This window comes from Rhinopithecus bieti, unplaced genomic scaffold (genome assembly GCF_001698545.2).
Source record: "Rhinopithecus bieti isolate Rb0 unplaced genomic scaffold, ASM169854v2 scaffold_32422, whole genome shotgun sequence".
NCBI classification, from domain to species: Eukaryota; Metazoa; Chordata; class Mammalia; order Primates; family Cercopithecidae; genus Rhinopithecus; species Rhinopithecus bieti.
In genome coordinates this window covers 1,244,665-1,267,969 of record NW_016814631.1, presented here as the reverse complement: position 1 = coordinate 1,267,969, position 23,305 = coordinate 1,244,665, and the positions used below count along the sequence as shown (strand labels likewise).

Genomic DNA, 23,305 nt, shown 5'->3' with positions numbered 1-23,305 from the left:
AAATTCTACCATTCTTTGATTATAAATAGATTCAAAGGAAAGAGTTTCATTATATTTTTCAAATAGTCTCAAACTAAGAGGCAGCTGGCTAGGCAAACACATGAAATATTCATCCTCTCTTCTTTTTAAAACAACATAGTTGCAAATGCTTACATCATATTTAAGATGAATCAATGCTTGCTTCAGGGTTGGCAAAAATTTCATCTTCACCACCTGAAGCATTGTGTTCAGAAAGATTCTAAGGACACATCTGGGCTCAGCAGAAAAATGGGCCTTGATGAATTAGTGATGCCTTCTGGGGTTAGAGGAACCTCAGAGCTCAGCAGGGACTAAGAGAGGGGTTACAGCATATGCATATGTGCCAGCTCTCTGCCATAACTGGCCTAGGTCTCTGGTGCTAAAAAATAAGACAACAAAATCTTCTCATATTTAGTACAAGTCTGCCTCATATTGATATGTAACATTGTGCTAGTCTCAGAAAGATGTACTGAGCCACATGAGAAGCCCAAAGATTTTCTTTTCCTCCTGCTCTCAATGCCCTTTCACATGTGCTCAAGTTGCAAAGTATGAGGAGTGGTCCTCAACCCTGGCTGCATATCAGAATCACATAGGATTTCTGTGGCTGGGGTCCAGCCACTGGTATTTTTAACCTCTCACCACAACCAAGGGGTTCTACTATACAGACAGCAAGGATAAAGAGGCTAGAATGGCAGAAGAGAGTCAGGACACCTAGATCCCAGTACTTTTTCTTTACTAAGGCTGCATGACCTTGGATACATTACTTAGCTTATCTAAGTCTATAAATGAATTTGGACTCTTAGGTATTCTTTAGCTATAACTTTCTGTGACTAAAAAAAAAAAAAAAAAGAGGAGGTAAAGAATAACATGGTGTGTTAACTCAAGTAAAATAGATGTCCTCCTCTTTGTAAATTCAAGGAAAGTTGACTTTATTGTCAAACAGATAAATCTACAGTAGATGATCAGGAAACAAACAGGCATCCCTTTTCCATGCATGATCAATCACAACTTCTTGAAAGCAGCAGCTAAGTCCTATGATATCATCCCTTTTCTTAATTGTTCTTGAAAATAGTTTTTGTAAACACTAGAAAACCATGGACATAATTTACTACTTCCATTACATTTTTTTTTTCATTGCTTGCACCCCTGACTTTGGCAGCTATTTCAGCATTCCTGCTATTCAGTAATTTAACATCTCACCTGAGTGACAGCAACATTTGTCCCATCAGTGACTTCCACACTCATATTATAGATGGACCTCTGCTCTGCGTCCAAAGGTTTTGCGATGACAATTGTCCCAACACCCTTCTCTGCATCAAAAGCGCTGTCAAAATTCCCCCCTGATGATTTCACAGAAACATGAAATTAGCAAATCTGAGAACTTATTACATGTATTATATCATATATCTTTAAAGGGACCTCTTATACAGAAATATTTTTTTGATAGGCATCCCTATGGCTCAATTTTGTACATCTTAAATGGGACCTCTTATTTTCTAACTTGATTTATAGTTCAAAACACAGCCTCTACAATGCATAACAAATGTCACGAAAAGGAATATATTGCAAAGAAAACCTCAGCAGTAAATGTTAGAGTAGTGAAGCATAAACTGACCTCATTAAATATTTAGAAACCTAAAGGCCCTTCGACCTCTTGTGGCTTCACCATTAGAAATTTGTAGATCTTTTTTTTCTCCAAAGTAGGTTAAATTCTAAGTAAATAAATAGTCCAATTATTATTAATAGAATGAGTACACATTTAAAATCTATTCCAGGATTGATGGTAAACATTTGGCTGCTAGAATTCAGATTCCCTTAATTAAATGTCAGAAATAAAATTACAAATTCTAAACAGTAAAAAAAAAAGCAAAAAAATTTTCATATTAAAAATTCTATATCTGCGAGCTAGGATATTTATAGAAATACTTATGTTGCCATCTTGGTAGTGTAAATTATTTTCTCCTAAAAGGCAGAAAGCCTAGGGAGAGTCACAAAATAAAATTGGGAAAGAAGCAGAAGAAAACATCAGCTTATATGACACCAAATTACAAAACAATTTACATGAAAGTTTAGAAAACTTTACCTTCCCCTCAACCCCCTGGCCACATGTAACTCACAGTCTGTGAGTGATGTGCTTAAGACAACACTGCCATTGTTGAAATCACTGCTGATGTTTCCACCTCTGGCAACCAAAGTGTGGTTTATGATCTTCCCAAAATGAAATGTTTTTTTTGAGGGGGAGAAAAATAATGGTATGAATGTTGGAACAATTTTAATTAAGCATGAGTGTATGTTCACAAGCTCTGCTTCTTCTGGCCTGAAATTTCATGGTGTTGATTTTGTTCTCAGACAGTAATTTTATTTAACTACAGCATATAGGGCAATGTATTTATTGAATTTCATATTTTAGAAAACTAACTTTGGTTTATTTTTACATTCCACATTCTTTGCATTTCATTTTGCTGATCAACGAACAATACAATATATTACTTTTATATAACAATTATGAATAGTGAGTTAAGGGAAGGAGAATTTTACCTGAATTACTAGAATCTGATGTACAATGACATGAAATAAATAATATGGTTTACTTAAAAAAAAAACCTGGCCATATATATATTTCAAATACTTATTACTTGCCGCTGTCATATACACTTAAGATTATTTAATTGCAAGAGAGAATATAATTGCCCTTGACATTTAATTAAAGTTATGGAGATATGAGAGTATCAGAGAATTGCTTGGAGATTATATACTTTTTTAAAACTTCATCTAAAAGAGACTCATCTTCCAATTAATATCTTTAATTGATTTGATGAGGAGCACTAAATATTAACTCCAAAAAAATTGTTTGAAGTTAGGATAAGGAGAGAGGGGGGAGTCTAGGCTGAAAAGGGAAGGAAGCCTTAGGTCATTACCATTTCTTATTCAAAGGGAATGTTTCATGTTGATAACAACATGAAACAAAATGGAAGTCTGATCTGAGTGTCCTGAAAAACCATCTTCATGGACAAGAGAAAAAAAACAACAACAACATGATCATTTGCTATTAAGCAGTACATTCTGAGAAAAAATTTGCCATGGAAACTTTCAAAGAAAGGCCATAAAATTGCATCATAAGTCCTGTATGGAAGGAAAGATGAGAATGCAACTTCTCCGGTTGTTTCTAGTGGGTATTAAATCCCATTTAAATCCGATTTAGAATGTTTTCTTTACCAAAATGTTAACTTTCTTAAATCTTAGGGCCATGATATTATTTGGAGGTGGGGGAAGGAGTCATCCTCTAATGTTGATTATTTTTAAATGTGAAAATGTGTGAGTCAAGTCAAAATAAAGATTATGGAAATTATAAAACTTCAGTTTGCTCCAGTTTAAAGATGATTAAAAATAAACTTTAGAGAACCAGCAAGCATAATTTGAGTTTGAGTTACTGTTTAAATGGGGCAGTCCAATTTGCTCTCTTTCACTGACTTTGACTCACATTTTCCCCAGGGCCCTGTACAAAAATACATAATCATCTCATGCGCTTAGTGGCATAACATTTACATATGGCATATAGAGTGTGTGCTTTTCTTAGTCGTTTTCATATCAAATAACATTTTTGGCTAATTTTATGGTTTTTTTTTTTTTTTTTACAGTTTTCTCTCTTCCTGTGTGTGTTCATATATGTATTTGTGTGTGTATGTGTATGTGTGTATCTCCCTCAAATTCTTTAGAACAGAAACCTCTAAAGGGACAGGGGAGATAGACCATTAGAAAAGCAGAGCCAAGAGCACTTGAGGGAGAGCCTACAAACTATGTCTCTCAGTTTACCAATATAGTTAGCAGCCTCGGACACTCATTTCCAGGACATTTGTTCCTAGTTAGACTAAGATTTAATGTAAAACAAAATCTTCCGTGAGTTTTAAAATGAATTTCTGACAAGGGACACAGAATCTAGACCAGCAGTTTACCATCAACCCTCACACAATTTAATAACCTACCACTTAAGCATCCCATTTCATAAACGACTCTATATCTCTCCCCCAAGTCTCATTTTTCAGGCTCCCTTTTAGCCTGAAAGTGATTTCATTTTCATAGGAAACCATATCCAAATCGTCCAGAGTGAGAATATCAAATGCAAGGAGTCCATTTTTGCTAGCAGCATTCCACTTAAACAAGGTGTGCTTCCTCAGAGCCAGTAACAGAACATGCAAAGCCAGAGTGTGTTTGGTGCAGCAGCGTTAGGCTCAACAAAAGGTGGGGAGGAGGGAGGACACTGCAGAGCTGGTCTGAGTTTCAACAAAGTGGGAAATTAGAAAAGTCACAGCCTGAGCATTGCTGCAGGGGTGTGCGGCAGAGATGGTTAAAAGCAAGGTTGTGAACAGCCCACATAACAGATAATTCACATTAGGGACATATCTCTTTGACCATTTCGGTCAAGACAGGTGTAATAGAGTAAACAAAGAGCAGATGAGGCACACTGGATTTCTATTAGATTCTAAAGTTAAACATCCCAAGCAGGAATGTCCTAAAAGGCTTTAAAGATGGGACATAAGTGGAAATATTTTGAGCCAGCAGCTATTGCTTAAATGTGCTGGGCATTGGAGCTGGGCCATGATTCACTCTAGTTTTTCTTTAAAGAAGGGTACGAAGCACCTCTGTCCCTTCATAAAGACACCCAATGGTAAGAATCACACAGCTTCCCCTTTAGAGAAGCTTCCAGGTACCTCCCCTAGCATATGATTCTATTCCACTCCATGCGTAATTATAAAAATACCAACCCACATCTAGTTGTCACCAAGGGGGAGGTGTTATGTGAGCAGCTTCCAGAACAGGGAGCTGCCGACTCTCAATGAATTCAGGGAGTTGTGCACAAGCTGTTGATTCAGGTTCAGCATGTACACTGAAATTAAGAAAAAATGCTAAACACCAGTTATGGTTTGATCTTGAAAATACTAAACACTAATTACCATTTTCCCCTAATTTTCTGCCTTGAAATGAAAGCAAGCACAGTACCTGGCTGAAAAGGATATTTACTTGGGAGACAGGGTACACCAGGTGGAGGTCAGGAAAAAGTGGTCGGAAAGAAAATCCCTTCTAGAATCGAGTTTAAAATTCATTTTCTTAAAACCATTAATAGTATATAAAGTGTTTCTAGGCTTCTTCTTATTTTTCTGAAGTTTCTTCAGATGTGCTCCTATGGACCAGACTGTTGCTATGGAAAAATGAGAGGCTTATTTGGGATCAAATTAGGGAAAAGGGGCAGAATAGGGGAAATGAAGTGTTTGATATCAGTTGAATAACTTGGAGCAAGGGTCACCCTGATGCAGGAACAGCTGTAATAGAAATAACGCATGAACATGGTTTCTCTCCATATCACTGGGTAAGAGTCTTTTGTTAGAGAAATACAGCCACCTGATTAGGGAAGACCCAGAGGTTTCCAAGCTCTAGCTGAAGAACAAGGCTCTACTAGTGCTACCAGAGACTTCAACTGGCCTACTTGATTCATCTCTAAATGGCGATGGCTCCGCTGGGGACAAGGTTCTATAAAGACAGGCAAAAGCTTATGACACAGCAGCAGCCTGGAGCCCAAAGTCTGAAGGAACCTATGACAAATGAAGGGTAAAAGCACCCTTCCTGCAACACAGAAAGACATTTCAACTTGAGTTGGAACTATGTGCTATCACTCACCAACGGAGAATCATTTTCAAAGAGCAGCCTTACAGCAGGCGAGATAAAGAAAGATATTTTAGGTGCTTACGATTTACAAAGAAAACTGTTTTTGTAACCTAAGTCAGGTGAAAAGCTAAAACTTGGGTGACAGCACCCCCCATCCATCTGCAGGTAAAGAGGAACTGTCTGAGATGCGTAATAAAGGTGGCCTTCTCTATTCCAATATTTGCCAACAGAATAAAGATACAGGGACTGAACTGTGAACCAGATTGCATGCACATTAGAGAGTCTGTAAATCAAGGAGCTGTGGAGTTGAAATCATAGTCCCCTGAGAAGTGTGAAGATATGTGATAAAGCCACAAAGGATTATGGGTTATTTGTGTTCCCTTCAGTTTCTTTCCCTTTTAACACAGAGAAGGAACATGCTGTGCGTTGGGCTGTTTAAACGCAGAACAGCTGAACTTTATTATGTTTCCTTTTAATTACAGCTTTCTTAACTCAGTTACAAGTAGGGCTTCTGTTTCTGGAAGCTGAAAAGTCTCACTGCTTAACATTGTAAGCAGTGGTCTCCTTGGAGGCACAAGAAAGTGTGTGACAGATCCTCTATGCAAGGGTCCAGGCTTGGTAACAAACCTTGCTCGCTACCCCATTTTTGTGAACTCATATCATGGTGGGAGGCAAAGACATGCAGTTAAGCAAGATTTGGGTTGATTTGGAAATGCAGAAATGAGGCGACTTTACTCTCAGGGGAAAAGCATGCTGAAACACTATTTCTGCTCACTTAATGAGAATTTATTAGTTATAGCATTTGTAAGCTGTAAGTGCCATGCCAAGATGATGTCTTCTCTGTAACTCAGTGTCTCTTTAGGTGTCTGCATGCGCTAGGTCTAAAATGGAACCAAATCCTCACTCCCTTGGAAGAGTCATAGAGTATTTACCTCGGCAAGGCCTATACTTATACCTGAGACCTCATTTCAGATCTATGCTGACATTACGTACCTAGTGCCTATTCCAGGCATTCACTGCTATGTTTCTTAAACATTGAGGCGCAATGTTCCCTCTTTCCCCTGTATGTTAGCTTGGCCAAAAAAGATGCTTAGGTAAGGAGGAAGGGAACAAAGAGATGAGAGTTTCCATGGCCTAAGATAAATAAGCAAGAAATCTTGAGAGCGAGAATAAAACATCTGAATATGATAAAGGAAACAATAGGTATTTAGAGAGGGGGAAAGATGTTGTCAGCAGATTGAGAAAAAATGACTCTGATGGATTAGAAAGATTTTCAAAAGGAGGATTTGGTGGAACGCGGACCGTACCGATACTGAAGCAACCAGCACCTGGGAAAAGGATTTTACTTCTGCGCTGAAATAAAGATTTGGTGTTTCAAGATGTTGTTGGCTGGATGTGGGGATGGAAATAAACTCATGTTCTGTTTGGGCATCTGGCCCAGTAAGTTCAATTTGGAAAAGAAGCTTGGCTAGATGTTACCCAATTTACAGTGAAATCTCTGTGATGGAAGCATCCAGACCAGAGGGACAACCCTGTAGGTCCTCATTCAGAGACTTACAAGTGCCCTGAAACTGAAGGGAGCTTCTAGGAAGAGCGTAGCATTTAGAAATACACCAATGAAGAAACATGAAAACTGATGCCATGTTCTTGATGACGGACCCTTATATTTAAGGTAGCTTAAAGGGACTCCTTCCAGGGAGGGCTCTCATCTGTAAACTCCCTCTCTCTTCTTGGACGAGTGATGTTTCCATTTTGTCAAAGGTGCGTAGGTTGCTATGGCCAGTAGCACAGTGGAAGGTCACACTGACTCCGAGTAGGTTCCAGGAGGCATCAGTAGGGTTAGCATAGTGGCTGCCTGGGGTATCTCCATCACTCACCATAGTTTATTCCACTCATCCTGGGTTGGTAGCAACAGAGGTATTGGCAGGAGGAAGGAATGAGGACACATGGGCCTTAACCATAGGGGTTAAGAGTGGAGACAGGATAAGCACAAATGAAAAAATACAGCAACACTCATCATGCTGACATGAGAAACTTGCAAATCAGGTTACATGCAGTACTGCTAGCTAGGCATGCTTACCTACAGACAGTCATACACACACACATGCAGGAATGATGAAGAGTTGCAAACCTGACCTGGATAACTAGGGTCAAGCAGCTGGTGAGACTGACCATTACAGAAAGGCATGCCAGTAGGATTTCAAAAGCTGAATACAAGTGAGGGCATCCCGGGGCACATAGGTGGTAGGTGGGATGTACCACGGGTCAGCAGGTTGCGTGCACGGATCATGCCAGGGAGACATGTGACACTGTCCGGCTGTAGAGGTGCTTGGAAACTGGAGTGTCCAAGGAGGAAGGAGAAAAATCAGTGGCTGATGAGAAAGGGCAACTCATCTCATCTCAGGACAGCACACTAGACATTCTGTTGCCTATTCGGTTTCTGCTGCACTCTCTTTTAGGTTATTTAAAAGAAATCACTTTTTTTCTTTTACTGTTTTTTTTTTTTTGTTGTTTTTTGTTTTTTGTTTTGAGACAGAGTCTTGCTCTGTTGCCCAGGCTGCTGGAGTACAGTGATGCAATCTCAGCTCACTGCAACCTCCGCCTCCCGGGTTAAAGCAATTCTCCTGCCTCAGCCTCCTAGTAGCTGGGATTACAGGCGCCCGCCATCACGTCCAGCTAATTTTTGTATTTTTAGTAGAGACAGGGTTCTGCCATGTTGGACAGGCTGGTCTTGAACTCCTGACCTCAAGTGATCCGCTCACCTCAGCCTCCCAAAGTGCTGAAATTACAGGAGTGAGCCACTGTGCCCGGCTAGCAATCACTATTGCACATGTCTCTGGAAACCTGGCACTAGTGGCACGTGTTAGAACTGAATTGCACTTTTTTTTTTTTTGAGACGGAGTCTTGCTCTGTCGCCCGGGCTGGAGTGCAGTGGCCGGATCTCAGCTCACTGCAAGCTCCGCCTCCCGAGTTTACGCCATTCTCCTGCCTCCGCCTCCCGAGTAGCTGGGACCACAGGCGCCCGCCACCTCGCCCGGCTAGTTTTTTTTTTTTTGTATCTTTTAGTAGAGACGGGGTTTCACCGTGTTAGCCAGGATGGTCTTGATCTCCTGACCTCGTGATCTACCCGTCTCGGCCTCCCAAAGTGCTGGGATTACAGGCTTGAGCCACCGCGCCCGGCTCTGAATTGCACTTTCTGTGACTCTGATTGGGGGTGGAAGTGAAGAAATCATTAAAGGTGACTGTACAGACAACCAGACCATGACTACGTGCAACCCTTTGTTGTGCCAAGAAAGAAGAAACTGCATCAGATAATATCTTATGAGCTGAAAATTACTGAGAAGATAAAGAAGTGGAGACCCCTTTCATGGATCAGAAGAAGTTTCATTTCAAATATGTTGAGTAGGAATGAAGAGAGAAGTGAAAGCTTGGTGTGAGGATGGCCGTGTACAGGATGGCATGATTAATACCAAGTAAGTAAAACGAAAACGTTCCACCGTCATTCCATCAAATGAAACATGTAGAAAACAGCTCTTTACTTTTTGGAAGTTCAGAGGACTCTCTACAGAGGTTTGATTGCGGGCCATGGGGCATTTTTTTCTGTGCCTTGTTAAAACTGTTGTGGAACTTTCTAAATGCTTATCCCAAGCACAGCAATACCTAGGGGGGAGAGGCATGTTCCTGCCCATCCTATCCAGGCAGTGACATGGGGAAGGAAATGATTCCCCCAGACCAACTCGCTCCTGGATCCCCTGCCTCCCACTGAGAAGCGTGGGAAGTCAGCTTTAGCTCAACGCAGTGTCCGATTGGGCGACACACACTCTCCCCTCTGTTTTAGCAACAGCCTGTTTTGTTTCCTGGTCCTCGGCACTCATTTCCTCTCCAGTGCCTCTCCCTGCTGGTTTGTCAAGGGCCATAGTGCTGTTTTGCCCTTTCCTTTTGCAGCCTGGCGTGCTTGCTTGCTTTCTTTCAAGGAATTTAAAGGTTGGCTCCCAGGGTCTATCCTGCATACTTCCATCTGCTTCCTCTATTCGGCTTGCGGGGGAGGCTGACTGGCTATATATCTAGGTTCCATTTCCTGCCCTTCCTTTTGTGGAGGACAGCCAGGGGACTCTCCTGACGGGGCTATTGGTGTATGAATGGTACTACCGCTGCAAAACAGAGGGACTGGAATACATTTTAATTTCTTTTTCAATTGGAAAAGGCCCAGTTAAATAAACCAACCTACAAAAGATAAAACAAAACAACAAAAGCCCACATACCTCAAAAGCAAAGAAACAAAAATCAAAACAAACCCCCCCAAATCCAAACCCTATCAAACTCGAACAAAGGAAGTCATTGGATACGAGTAATGCAATAGCTGTTAGAGGCATATATGAAATCTGTGGGCTGCACTTCAGCCTGTCACAGGCAGTTATGAAAGATGTAATTCAATTTGCTTAAAAAAAAAAAAAAAACCGTAAAAGGCAGATTGGATAGCTGTATTTTAGCAAATGTGTTTGCACTAAGGGTACCTTCTGTTGAACAGTTCTGCCCACAAGCTGTCTGTAGAATATAGAACATCTCTCGAGCATGCTTGCCACCTTGAAGCAGGGCAGTCGGGAGCAGAAAAAAAAAAGAACAGAATGCAGAAAAAAGGTGAAGAAAAAGAGAGAAATGAAGGACAGCAAGTCTAGTACCATCAATACATTTAGAAATGAGATTAGCCAAGTGTGACAATAGAATTTAAATGACACACAGAAAGACATTAAGATCGCAGTAAATAACGTACTATGGAAAATCCAGCCAGAGAGCACTTTCGGTTCAGCTTAGCTACAGAGTTGGAACGAAAGCACAGGTCGATTATTCATTTTACTGGCTCTTTTGCATTCCAGCACTATATATCTTTTAATCTTGGCACTAATTGTTAGTTTTTTGCTTTCTTTCTTTCTTTTTTCTTTTCTTTTCTTTTTTTTTTTTTTTTTGCTAGTTGCTTCAGTCAATTATTACATTGCACGATACTGCCCTGTAAGACTCGAACTTACCAACTATGTCAAACCACAGAGGGGTGTTAGCTGGCTGCACAGACACCACCCCTACAATTTCAGTCACTCTATCACTTTCCATGACTGTGAAGTTATAAAACGGCTCATCGAAGGTCAATGGTATAGGCGAAGGGGGTGGTTTCTTAATCCATTCAATGTGGAGGCGGGCCGTGGAGGATTTCTGTGGGCGCCCATTGTCCACTGCCTTTATCTACTCACACAGGGAGAGAACAGAAAGATGTCTCAGACCTCCGATTGTTGTAGAGTTTGGATCTGTCACTCATGTTGCTGGGCCAAGAGTCCATCTTCAACACAGTGTCAGAAAGGGGAAGAAACGAGCAGAGTTCTGGGGAGAAAAGACTTGGGAATGGAGGGGAACAACCCAGCCATGTGTAGACCTTGCACCATGTTTGCCAGAGGCTCTCTGGACCACCATCAACATTACAGATATGGAGATCTTGAAAGACAAATGCTGCACTTACAGTTTGTGGTGATTTGTGGCCCTGAATAATAGTCACATGAATAGAAATAGCTAATTTGATTCCTGATAGCATGATCCTGAGCCTCACCTCTGGTGGTGATATGTGAAAGGGAAGAAAGTGCATTGTGAAACCTTATATATGTGTGAATGATGTGTGCAGAAGTGTGTGTGTGTATGTGTGTGTGTGTGGTTGTGTTTTGCAGTGTGTGGTTGTGTTTCTCAGCTCCTTCCTTCTGCTCTTTGTGATTGATAGCAGCACAGGATCCCAGGAGCAAGATAGAATGGGCTGGGAAAGGGGGCAGCCTGGAGCTAGCTGCCTTGAGGTCCTTCAGTTTTGCCATCTGCAGAAAGGTAACAGAGAACTCTCTCGATAGCACAGTCCCTGGAAGCAGCGTGGAAGGGAGGACAGGGCTAATGACTCTCCTCTGTGGTCATAATTAGCTGATATAAGGGCTGAGGAAGCAAATCTCCCCACCCAGCTGGGCAGGGTGAAGAGTCCAGGTGAACCCTGGACTCAAATGGGAGGGTCAAAAGCTCCAAGAAGCAAAAGCCAAAACAAAACAGAAATAAAAATAAATTTTTAAAAGGACTTTCAAGTATTACATTTAAAAAATAACATTTATAGGAACATAACTGATAGCTACAGCCTTTCCAAACAGTGACAATGCATAGCACCCTCATGCTATGTGTTCATGAATGATTCCTTTGCCCTAGAATATCCCTGTGGGGTGAGAAAACTTGAGGATACATGTCTTAAGTCAGGTTCCCCCAGGAGCTAAGACAGGCATTTGAGTACAAATGGTTTTTTAGGGAGAAGTGCACTCAGGTGAAAGGGAATAGAAATCAGGGTGGGCAGGGTGGGAGTTAAATCAGGATGTGGTCCTGGCTGACCAGAGGGATCCCATGGGGAGCTCTGAACCATTAATTGCATCAGAGTTGAATCCAACTTGAGGCAAGGGGATTGGACTTTTGTATCTGGGTGTCAGTCAGTCAATGGCTGTGGGCTGCTAGACTGGAGGCTGGGAATGTCATCCAAGGATGACTCTCTGGAGAAAAGGGCAGCTGTGAGCCATTGACAGCCAATACTTGCAGCAGTTGAGGGACAGATAAACCAGTCTGAGAATGGGAGCTGGGCAGGACACCAACAGTATCCACTTGAATATATCCAGCCCTCAAAGATTCCCAAACTGCAAGTCTCACACACCTGCAATGGCACATAGCACATCAGAGCTCCTAACAGTAGAAACAGAGCTGGTGTTTTACTATATTTTTTTCTCTGCCCACTGTTCTGTCCACATAACTGAGCACAGCAAGGAACCCACATCTAGACCAGAGGAAAGAAAGGATAAATCTCTTAGACTCAGGCCATCGTTTAAAATAATAAAGGACAGACCTAGCAGAGAAGGATAAAGACAAAGAGAAGAGTGGTGGATGGTGCTGACATTTTTTTGTTTGTTTGTTTTTTTGTTTTTGAGACAGAGTTTTGCTCTGTCACCCAGGCTGGAGTGCAGTGATGTGATCTCGGCTCACTGCAACCTCTGCCTCCTGGGTTCAAGTGATTCTCCTGCCTCAGCCTCCTGAGCAGCTGGGATTACAGGCGTGCACCACCATGCCCAGCTAATTTTTTTTTTTATTTTTGGTAGAGATGGGGTTTTACCATGTTGGCCAGGCTGGTCTGAAACTCCTGACCTCAAGTGATCCGCCTGCCTCAGCCTCCCAAAGTGCTGGGATTGTAGGCATGAACCACCGTGCCTAGCCGGTGCCAACTTTTGGTAGTTGTTGGGACCCTGGACCATGATCATTGCTTGTAAGGATACCAGCTGCCTTTCTGGAATAGGCACTACCTGGCTAAAGTGGTTGGGATTGGAGGAGCACACTGGCACTGTAGATACAGGAGCTTTAAGTTTCCACATGGGATGGTTCTCATGCTTGTTTTTACTTTTCTAATTTAATAAAAAATTCAGTCACTTTATACATGAGTTTTCCCAGTTTTGATGGAATAAACATCACTGTGATTTGTGTCTCACAATTTACACAGCTATATCCATGCTCTATCTCATTGTTGATAATTTCAAAAGTTGTTTTCTATGGGAAGTCACGGGGACATGTTGAGAGATATGTTCAGTGGTGGGTAGGATGTGTTGCCCTGCTGTTCTCCTACCTTTAGTTTACATCTATGTTCAGCACTTTGAGGATGATGTAGGACTGCAGAAAGAGTGGCTGAGTATGTGGTGAAACAGGCTGTGGCCTGGGAATGGGGGAAAATGCTGACAGGACACAACCAAAGGAAATGGTCTCGTCATTTAAGAATATCAGTGAAACAGGCAAGAGTTCTCACCTGCACTTGCCTCCCAGAAAGAACCCTTCCACAGCTGTGTGGTTTCACTTTTTACTCTAAAGATTTATTGTTCAAAGGAGTATACTCGAGTAAGAACATAACCACTTCCCCCCATCCGCCGTGCTGCTGGAGTTTGGAAGATCTTACCGTTAGGATGTCATAACTCCCTGCTGTAAACTGCTTTCTAGAAGAAACCATCCCAGTTTTAGGGTCAATAAAGAATTTTCCGTCATCATTCCCATCCACAATACTGTAGGAGATTTCTGCATTGGGGCCTTCATCTCTGTCAAATGCAAAAGCCCTGTAAATCGGTTCTCCTCTCTTCTTTCGGTCACGTTCTGGCAGCTTGATCTGGTAGACCTTCTCTGGGAACTGGGGCTTGTTGTCATTTTCATCCAGAACCTGAACCACCACCCAGATGGTTGACTGTTTTGGAGAGGGACCACCGTCTGTCACAGTCACCTGAAAAAGAGAGTATGATGTGATCAGAAAGGAGAAAAATTATTCTTGCTATTACACATTAACCCACGGGTGTTTCTTCTAATGTATGGACAATGCTATCCTATCCAAATTCTTTTAGTATTCATTTTCTTCTCTCTTTTTTCATCTTTCTATAGACTGAATTGTGTCCCCCTTAAAATTCACATGTTGATGCTCTAACCACCCATGTGTGGTTATTCAGGTTAAATGAGATTATAAGGATTGAGTCCTGATCTGACAGAACTAATGTCCCTATAAAAGAGGAAGAAACCCTAGAGATCCTATCTCTCTCTGCCATGTGAGCACACAGAAGAAGGGAGCTGTCTGCAAGCCAGGAAGAGAGCCCTCACCACAAAATGAGCCCTGCTGGAATGTTGACCTTGGACTTTCCAGTCTTCATGCTGTAGTCTGAATGTTTGTGATCCTTCAAAATTTATGTGTTAAAACCTGATTTCCAATGCAATAGTATTAGGAGGTGGGGCCTTTAGGTGGCGATTAGATCCCAAACCCCCATGAATGGGATTAGTGCCCTTTGAAAGAGGCTGAGAAGGCTTGCTTGTCCCTTCCACCATATGAAGACATGTCCAGAAGGCGCCATCTAGGAGGAACAAGCTATCACTAGACACTGAATCTGCTAGTGTCTTGATTTTAGATTTCCCAGCTTCCAGAATTGTGAACAATACATTTCTGTTCTTTAAGTCATCCAGCCTATGGTATTTTGTTACAGCAACCAGAGCAGGCTAAGACACATCTCCACATAAGATTTGATTTTTACATTGTCATTGAACAAAAGGAAAACTGTGATATATATTCCACTGTTTGATGTCTGATTTTAAGTACATTACAATGTCTTTAACAATCACAAAATATTTTTCTGTTTCTCTCTGGAAAATGGGAGAGGAATGTACACGCCTTCCCATGTCACTATGATGCTGTTCTTATGTGTGCCTGTGAAAATTGAGACAGTAAAGAATAATGAAGAGCACATACACAAATAATTTTCATGGAAGACATAAAAAGACTTTGCATCCTAGTGTGAATAATTTTCTTATTAGTCATAGTGATAATCAGTATGATATTAATACCTAACATGTGGATGGCGTGACACAGTTTATAACGCACTCCTTCATGCATTATCTCATTCACTTTCCAAAACATCCTCTTCAGTAAGTGAAGCAGGTTTATTTATTCCCATTTCACAGATGAGAAAACAGAGGCTCAAAACAAACCATTGTTAATAAGTGGTAAAGCTACGTATTAAACTTTTGGAAATTCTTAATGTTCTGTTTAACAAAAAAAGTGGAAGAACCCATATTTAATCTTTAAAACATTAGCTTGAATGAAACAGATTATTACTTTCATATATGTATTTGGAGGCTGGAAAGAACATAATGATGCACTCAGCATCAATAGGAGAAAAACAACAGTAAATCAAAGCAGCTGGTCTGCTATTGTTTCACCTAATAAAACAACCTGACAGGTATAACTGAAACAAAGGCCAAAAATGTGGGAAAACACATTAAAGGCTTTTTGCAAAATGGAATTGCAATCTAGTTTAGTTTCTCTTACAAACTGCCTAGGAGGATAGCTTTAATAGACTTAAGATAAATTTTCATATTAGTTTTTGCTTTCCTTGAAAAATCAATCAAGTCCTTCCAAGGTTATTTTCTCAATTGCTTTGTTGTGTTTCACAAAAGAACCACATTGGGACCAAAATGTGCCAAGGCTGGATGTTGACTCTTGAGCTAATTCCTTGACATGCCAGTTCTGAAGAGGCACATTCTGCTGCTGCTGGTGAATGCAAATGTTACACTCCCAGGTGACCTGTGTTGACCAAACACATTGATTTCTTGGCTGCTCAACTACTCTGCCTCTCTTTTCTGCTTGAGTAGCCTGTCCAAATTCAGACAACTCTCAACGTCTTCATCGTGCATAAAATCACCTCCTTGTCAATTAATGCCCTGCAATGGGCTCTGAGACAGTGTTCTGGAGCTGCTTCAGGGCCAGGTGGCTGCCAGGGAAAGGAGTCCCTCTTGGCAGCAGTTCGCTGCTCACTAGAGGATGCTGCTGCTATAAAATGCTTCTCTTTGAAGCAGACCTAGATTTACAAACCCAAGTCTTTGAGGTGTCTACCTACAGGCGGGAAGTGTGGTAGCTGCACAGCTCTTGAAGAATCTCTCAGGAGTGCTATGCGTAGCGGGTCACTTGTCACCATGTTACAGCAAGCACCCAGCTCCCTCAGGCCATGAGGGCATCCTTCAGGTCCTCTTTTCTTTGGAGAGCTGTACCTATCCTTTCTCTGGAGCTTGCCTACTCACCCTTTAAGTCCAGCTGAAATGTCACTTCCTTGAGGCTGCCTTCTCTGACCCCACAGACCAAGTGTCAGCTTTCCCGCCCTCATTCTGTACTGTTAAATCACTCTATGCTTTTCTTTTGTAGCACTTACCATTGAGGAAATTAATTAAATACATGATTCTCCACTTAAGTGGATAAACTGCATAAGGGCAAAGACAGACTGTGCTTGTTTTCTCACTGCTCTCACCCCTGTGTCAAGCCACAGAACATGCTCCATTCATGTTTATTTAATAAATGAGGCTCTAATACAGGTCCTACTTGAGCAGTCTCTTTAGCCAAAGCAGTCTCACCTTGCAAAACCTTCTGAGATGGTTCAAGGCCCTTTACAACATAGCTCCAAACTTTCCTGACTTTTTGCCAATTATTCCTCCATCTCCTTACCCATGGTTTCATCTACTACCTACATGCTGTTAATTCTCCAATGTGTACCTCTTGTGCCTAAGCCTGTTTCCTCATCACCAAACCAACATGTTCAACTATTTACTAGTAATCTACTTTTTGGATCCTAGCACCCCAAAAGTCACAAACTGAAATCAATACCCTCAATCCTCCTCCTTTTCCTATGTCCATTGTCTCAATAAATGGCACCCCAATCTACTCACGCACTGTTGCACACCAGAATCCTGGGCATCCCCCTGTCTAACTATCTATATCCAATTGAACTTGGGGACCAACAGGTATCTCACACACACCCCTCACCTCATGCCAATCTCTTCTGCCACACTGCCCTATTACAGGCCCGCCTTGCATCTTGCTTGGATGGCCACAGTAGCCTCCTGGCCTCCCTGCCTTCAGCCTTTGCCTTTGTTGTAGAGTGATAAATCTGGTCATGTTGCTGACTTGTGTAATACTCTTCGGGGGCTCCTTGAGGACAAAGATCTGGCTGGATTCTTTCTGCATTCGGCTGACCTTGACGATCAGCCTGTACTGTCTGCCCCTTTCCCACCTCTATGCTCAGTTCCATGGTGAGCTTGGGAGGTCCTGAGCATGCCATGCTCTTATAGCTGCATTCCTTTGCACAGCCATTTGTCTTCATGGAATGCCCTCCCTAGGAATATACTTGAGTCATTCTAGAAGCCTCAATCCAAACATTCCTGTGAAGCCATTCCCCGCCTCCTGCAGACCTATGTAGGTGCTCTTAGTATGTTTCTATACCACTATGTGCATAGTTCTAGGACACTAATTATCATCCTGCATTTTAAGTGTCCATTCGCTTGTTGGTCTCCATTTAATCCTTCTAGACTGTGAGCAATTTGAGATCAAGAGAACTGTCTCTTATTCATTGTTATGTTCTGGCACCTGGTACAGCTCTGAGTGACAAATAAATATTCTATGAAATCATGAATTCATTTACCTACAACTCTTCCCTATGACAATAAGTGAAAAGAACATTCAGACACTGAGGGCCTCTGTATGAAAATGAACATATAATCTCCCAAGTGCTTCTAGTGCTATGATTCTACTCATGGGGGGTCAGCTAGAGGCGGACAGTTTTAACCATGCACTCTGAGGTTTATACCCACTTTACATAACTGAGAACACTACCAATCTGAAGATTATTAAGATTATGCAAGCCGGGCACAGTGGCTCACGCCTGTAATCCCAGCACTTTGGGAGCTGAGGCGGGTGCATCACGAGGTCAGGAGATCGAGACCATCCTGGCTAACACGGTGAAACCCCGTCTCTACTAAAATACAAAAAACTAGCCGGGCGAGGTGGCGGGCGCCTGTAGTCCCAGCTACTCAGGAGGCTGAGGCAGGAGAACGGCGTGAATCCGGGAGGCGGAGCTTGCAGTGAGCCGAGATCCGGCCACTGCACTCCAGGCCGGGCAATAGAGCGAGACTCCATCTCAAAAAAAAAAAAAAAAAAGATGATGCAGAATGATTTTTAGCCACTCCTCAAACTGTGCTCGCTTTTGTGGACATTCATCCGGTCTCCTTAAATGATTTATTCCCACATCTGGCTCCTTCAGTGCACTGTGAGCTACTCAAAAGCAGGAACCTTGGCTGCTTCATCCCTTTCTGAAACCTAGTGTCCTCTCGATAAATGTTTGCTGAACTGAACTACACTGCTAACCTCAAAGTCTTAATTTTCATTATTATTTCTCTGGACCCATTCATCTGCTCTGCCACAATTGTGCCTGGAATATTAATCATCAAGGATTAATGGAATCATCAATGGCATCATCAATCATTCCATCAGATTATCAGACTTCAGACTTCATGATACTTTAGGCCTGAAACCCCCCTTGGAATTAGCCCATATGAAAGGAGTAGCAGCAGTGAAGACCAAAGCAAAACGAGCTGAGATAAATCCCTATCATCTCCTCTTCTGCATCACTGCTCATTAAGGATGCAAGAAATGCAGCATTGTTTAGAAGTGATCCATGTGTACTCTTGCTTTGCTACAACCTCACAAAAGAACAGAGAACCATCCTCACCTATATTTTCTGCCCTTATTGTCAACCAATAATTAGTGGTGCTAGCAACTAATCCAAAGCCTGAAAGATTAATTTCTTTAAATGATAACAGCTACCACCTAATAAAAGGAGCCACAAATAGGCTGGGCGCAGTGGCTTGCGCCTATGACCCCAGTACTTTGGGAGGCCGAGGTCGGTGGATCACCTGAGGTTGGGAGTTTGAGACTAGCCTGACCAACATGGAGAAACCTTGTCTCTACTAAAAGTACAAAATTAGCTGGGCGTGGTGGCGCATGCCTGTAATCCCAGCTACTCAGAAGGCTAAGGTAGGAGAATTGGTTGAACCCAGGAGGTGGAGGTTGCAGTGAGCTGAGATCGCGCCATTGCACTCCAGCCTGGGCGACAAGAGCAAAACCCTGTCTCAATAAATAAATAAATAAAACATAAAAAAAAGAGAGCCACAAATAGTTCAGTGGTCTGTGAATGCCAGGCAGAGCCAGAAGGCAGGACAGTTACAAGAAGAAACATGTCTTTAAGTCTATTCCTGGAAGAAACAAGAGCTTCGTAGGACCAAAAATGGTCAGACACTGAGAATTTTGAAGTTATAGCAGCTGGTGGGAGGGCACACTTCTCACTCACTGAAATTGCCTGATGTATTTATTTTTGTTGTCTCCTTTCCCCAAGTAGAAGATAAGTATATAAACCGCCTAAGAGCAGAGATCTTGGATCTTGTCCACTGTCTTGTTCCCAGTGATTATAAGAGTGTCTAAGAATATATTCAATATTTTTAAGCTGAAGAGTTAAACTCTAGCATTTTCCTCATCCATTAGTTCACCACAAATGGTTATTTCCAGGCTACTGTATTTATAATGGAAAATCCTTCTTCAGATATTACATATCCCCCTCCCCTGTTTTATACAGTGGTCCGCTCCTATCTTTGGATTTGCTTTCCACAACTTCAGTTACCTGTGGTTCAGCACAATAAGCTATTTTGTGAGACACAGAGAGAAAGAGATCAATCACATAACTTTTATGACAGTATATTGTTATAACTCTTCTCTATCATCATTGTCATTGATCTCTTACTGTGCCTAATTTATAAATTAAGCGTTGTCACAGGTATGTATGTATAGGAAAAAAAGTAGCATATGTAGGGTTTGGTATTATCTGCAGTTTCAGGCATCCACTGGGGATCTTGGAACATATCCCCCAAGGAAAAGAGGCAACTACTTTATTGGTCCTTGACACTTTATCATTATCTAATATGTTATGTATTTCATTTACGTGGTTATCACATATCTGCTTTTACTAGATCCTGAGCTCCACAGAGAATGAATTTTCATCTATTTTGTTCAAACATATTCCTAGCATCTACAACAGTGCCTAGAATGTAGTAAGCATCCCATAAATATTTGTTGAATGAATAAATACAATATTTATCCAGTACCTTTTAGGTAACAAGCTCTTTTTCAGGCGAACTGGGAGATCAACCACATAACCAACCAACAAACACAGATTCTGACCAAATTCACAATCCCCCATGACCTAAATCCTCTGTCATATTTGGGACCTGCAATCACATGGCCTCAGTTTTGGTATATTCGGTAAGAGGAACTCAGTGCCTTGTTTGGCAGCCCAATTGTGGTTTGATAGATTCAATTTTCACAAAGCGCTACTTAATTTTTTTAACTGACAAATAAAAACTGCAAATACTTGCGATATACAACATGACGTTTTGATATCTGTATACACTGTGGAATGGCTAAAACAGGTTAACATATACATTACCTCACATAACTTTTTTTTTGTGGTAAGAACACTTAAAATCTACTCTCTGGCAGGGTGTAGTGGCTCACGCCTGTAATCCCCGCACTTTGGGAGGCTGAAGCAGATGGATCATCTGAGCTCAGGAGTTTGAGACTAGGCTGGCCAACATGGTGAGACTCTGTCTCTACTAAAAATACAAAAAATTAGCTGGGCATGGTGGCGCATCCCTGTAATCTCAGATACTCAGGAGGCTGAGGCAGGAGAATCACTTGAACCCAGGAGGCAGTGGTTGCAGTGAGCCAAGATCATACCACTGCACTCCAGCCTGGGTAACAGAGTGAGACTGCCTCAAAAACAAAGTGAAACAAAACAAAACAAAAAACTACTATCTTAGCAATTTTAAAGTATACAATATATTGTTATTACCATTAGTATAATCACCATGATGTAAAACAGACCTCTTGAACTCGGTCCTCCTGCCTAACTGAAATTTCATATCCTTTGATCATCAACATCTCCCTATTACCAATCTCTCCTGTCTCCTCTTTCACCTCTAGTAACCACTATTCTACTCTCTACTCTTATAAATTTGACTTTTTTAGATTCCACATATTTGTGAGATCATGTGGCATTTATCTTTTTATTTGAGTTAACATAATGTTCTTCAAGTATATCCATGTTATCACAAATGACAGGATTTCTTTCTTTTTTTTTCTTTTTTTTAGATGGAGTCTTACTCTGTTGCCAGGCTGGAACGCAGTGTCACAATCTCCACTCACTGCAACCTCTGCCTCTCAGGTTCAAACGATTCTCCTGCCTCAGCTTCCGGAGTAGCTGGGATTACAAGTACACGCCACCACGCTCAGCTAATTTTTTTTTTTTTTTTTTGGTATTTTTAGTAGACATGGGGTTTCACCATGTTTGCCAGGATGGTCTCCATCTCTTGACCTCGTGATCCACCCGTGTCAGCCTCCCAAAGTGCTCGGATTACAGGTGTGAGCCACCGCGCCCAGCCGATTTCCTTCTTTTCAAAGGCTGAATGGTATTCCATTGTGTATATATACAAACATAGTCTCATTCATCCGTTGATGGACACTTATGTTGTTTCCATATCTTAGGTGTTGTAAATAGTGCTGCAATGAGCATGGAAATGCATACTTCTTTTCTTTTTTTATATAGGAAAATTTGTCTTTATTTTTTAAATACAGTTTTCAGTATCATATTTCCATAAGTTATGGGGTACAGGTGGTATTTGGTTACAGATTAAGTTCTTAATGGTGACTTGTGAGATGTTGGTTCACCCATCACCTGAAGAGTATACACTGCACTATATTTGTAGTCTTTTATCCCTCCCCCACCTTCCCCCAAGTCCTCAAAATCCATTGTATCATTCTTATGCCTTTGCATCCTCATAGCTTAGCTCCCACATATCAGTGAGAATACACGAAGTTTGGTTTTCCATTCCTGAGTTACTTCGCTTAGAATAATAGTCTTCAGTCTCATGCAGGTTGCTGCAAATGCTGTTAATTCATTGATTTTTATGGCTGAGTAGTATTCCATCATATATATACATCATCTATATACACACACATATATATATATATATACACACACACACACACACATAGACACACACACCTCCCCCACACACACAGTTTCTTTATCCAAGACTTCTTTTCAATATACGGATTTCATTTCCTTTGCATATATACCCAGAGGTGGGATTGCTGGTTCATATGGTAGTTCTATTTTTAGTTTTTGAGGAATCCCCATACTGTTTTCCATTATGCCTATCCTAATTTACACTGGCAAAACAGTGTACAAGGGATTCCTTTTTCCCATATCCTCACCAACACTTCACAAAGCTTTTCTTAATATTAAACAGAAATCTAACTGCCTGTACTTACTATCCGAGACTGCCTGGAGCTTCCTATAGACTATTTTTACTCTTTGTAGCTATACAGAAAAAGTCAAATTACTCTTCCATGTTGCCCCAGCAACCTGTTGTTGTGTAACAATTTTCTGTTGTGTAACAGAAAATTATGTAACTTAAAATAACTGGAATCTTTTTATTGTCCTTCATGGTTCTGGGGGCTGAATGGGGGCAGTTCTTACTTGGAGCCTCTCATGCAATTGCAGTCATAGGTAGCTGGGGTTATAGTCATCTGACATATCTGCTGGTTGATGATGGCTATTAGCTGGGACCTCAGCTGGGTTCTAAGAGCAGGTGGCCTGAAGGAAAGTGGCAGCCATCAGTTTCTTAAGGCCTGGGCTCAAAAACTGGCACAGCATCACTCGCACCACATTCTCAGAGTCCAGATTTAGGGGGTGGGGACATAAATCCTGCCTCTAGATGGGAGGAGGGCCAAATAATTTGGGGGGCTATATTTTAAAACTGCCATACGTATAAAAATCCTTAAATATATTTGAGAAATCTCAACCCAGGTTGAAAAACTAATTCATATAATTATCTCTCAGATGATTTATTATATATAATGAGTCCTCATTTATTATATTGTTTACATCTTTCAGGATGTTTTCCCATATACCAGCTTCCTTCTTAAAATACGATGGCCAGGATAGAACAATCGCATATTAAACTTACTCAGAAATGTGCAAAGCCCCTCTGTTATCCTAGAGACAATCTCACACCTATTTCTTCAGTTGATGACTATGCTTATTTTGGGTAGCAGCCATGTCACACAGCACTGTGATATGAATGAATTAAACCACTTAGGTCTTTTCCTAGAAAAAGGAATATA

The 23,305-nt window shown here is 41.4% G+C and overlaps 1 protein-coding gene across 1 annotated transcript in view; it reads right to left on the bottom strand.

Moving 5' to 3' along the window:
• Positions 1–23,305, bottom strand: part of FAT3 (FAT atypical cadherin 3) — a 725,482-nt gene that overhangs the window by 125,031 nt on the left and 577,146 nt on the right. Inside the window, exons 5-7 of the mRNA XM_017851631.1 lie at positions 13,670–13,984; positions 10,704–10,914; positions 1,219–1,358 (exon numbers count right to left, since the gene is read on the bottom strand). Of these exons, the coding sequence (XP_017707120.1) occupies positions 1,219–1,358; positions 10,704–10,914; positions 13,670–13,984 (666 nt within the window). The remainder of the gene's footprint in view (positions 1–1,218; positions 1,359–10,703; positions 10,915–13,669; positions 13,985–23,305) is intronic.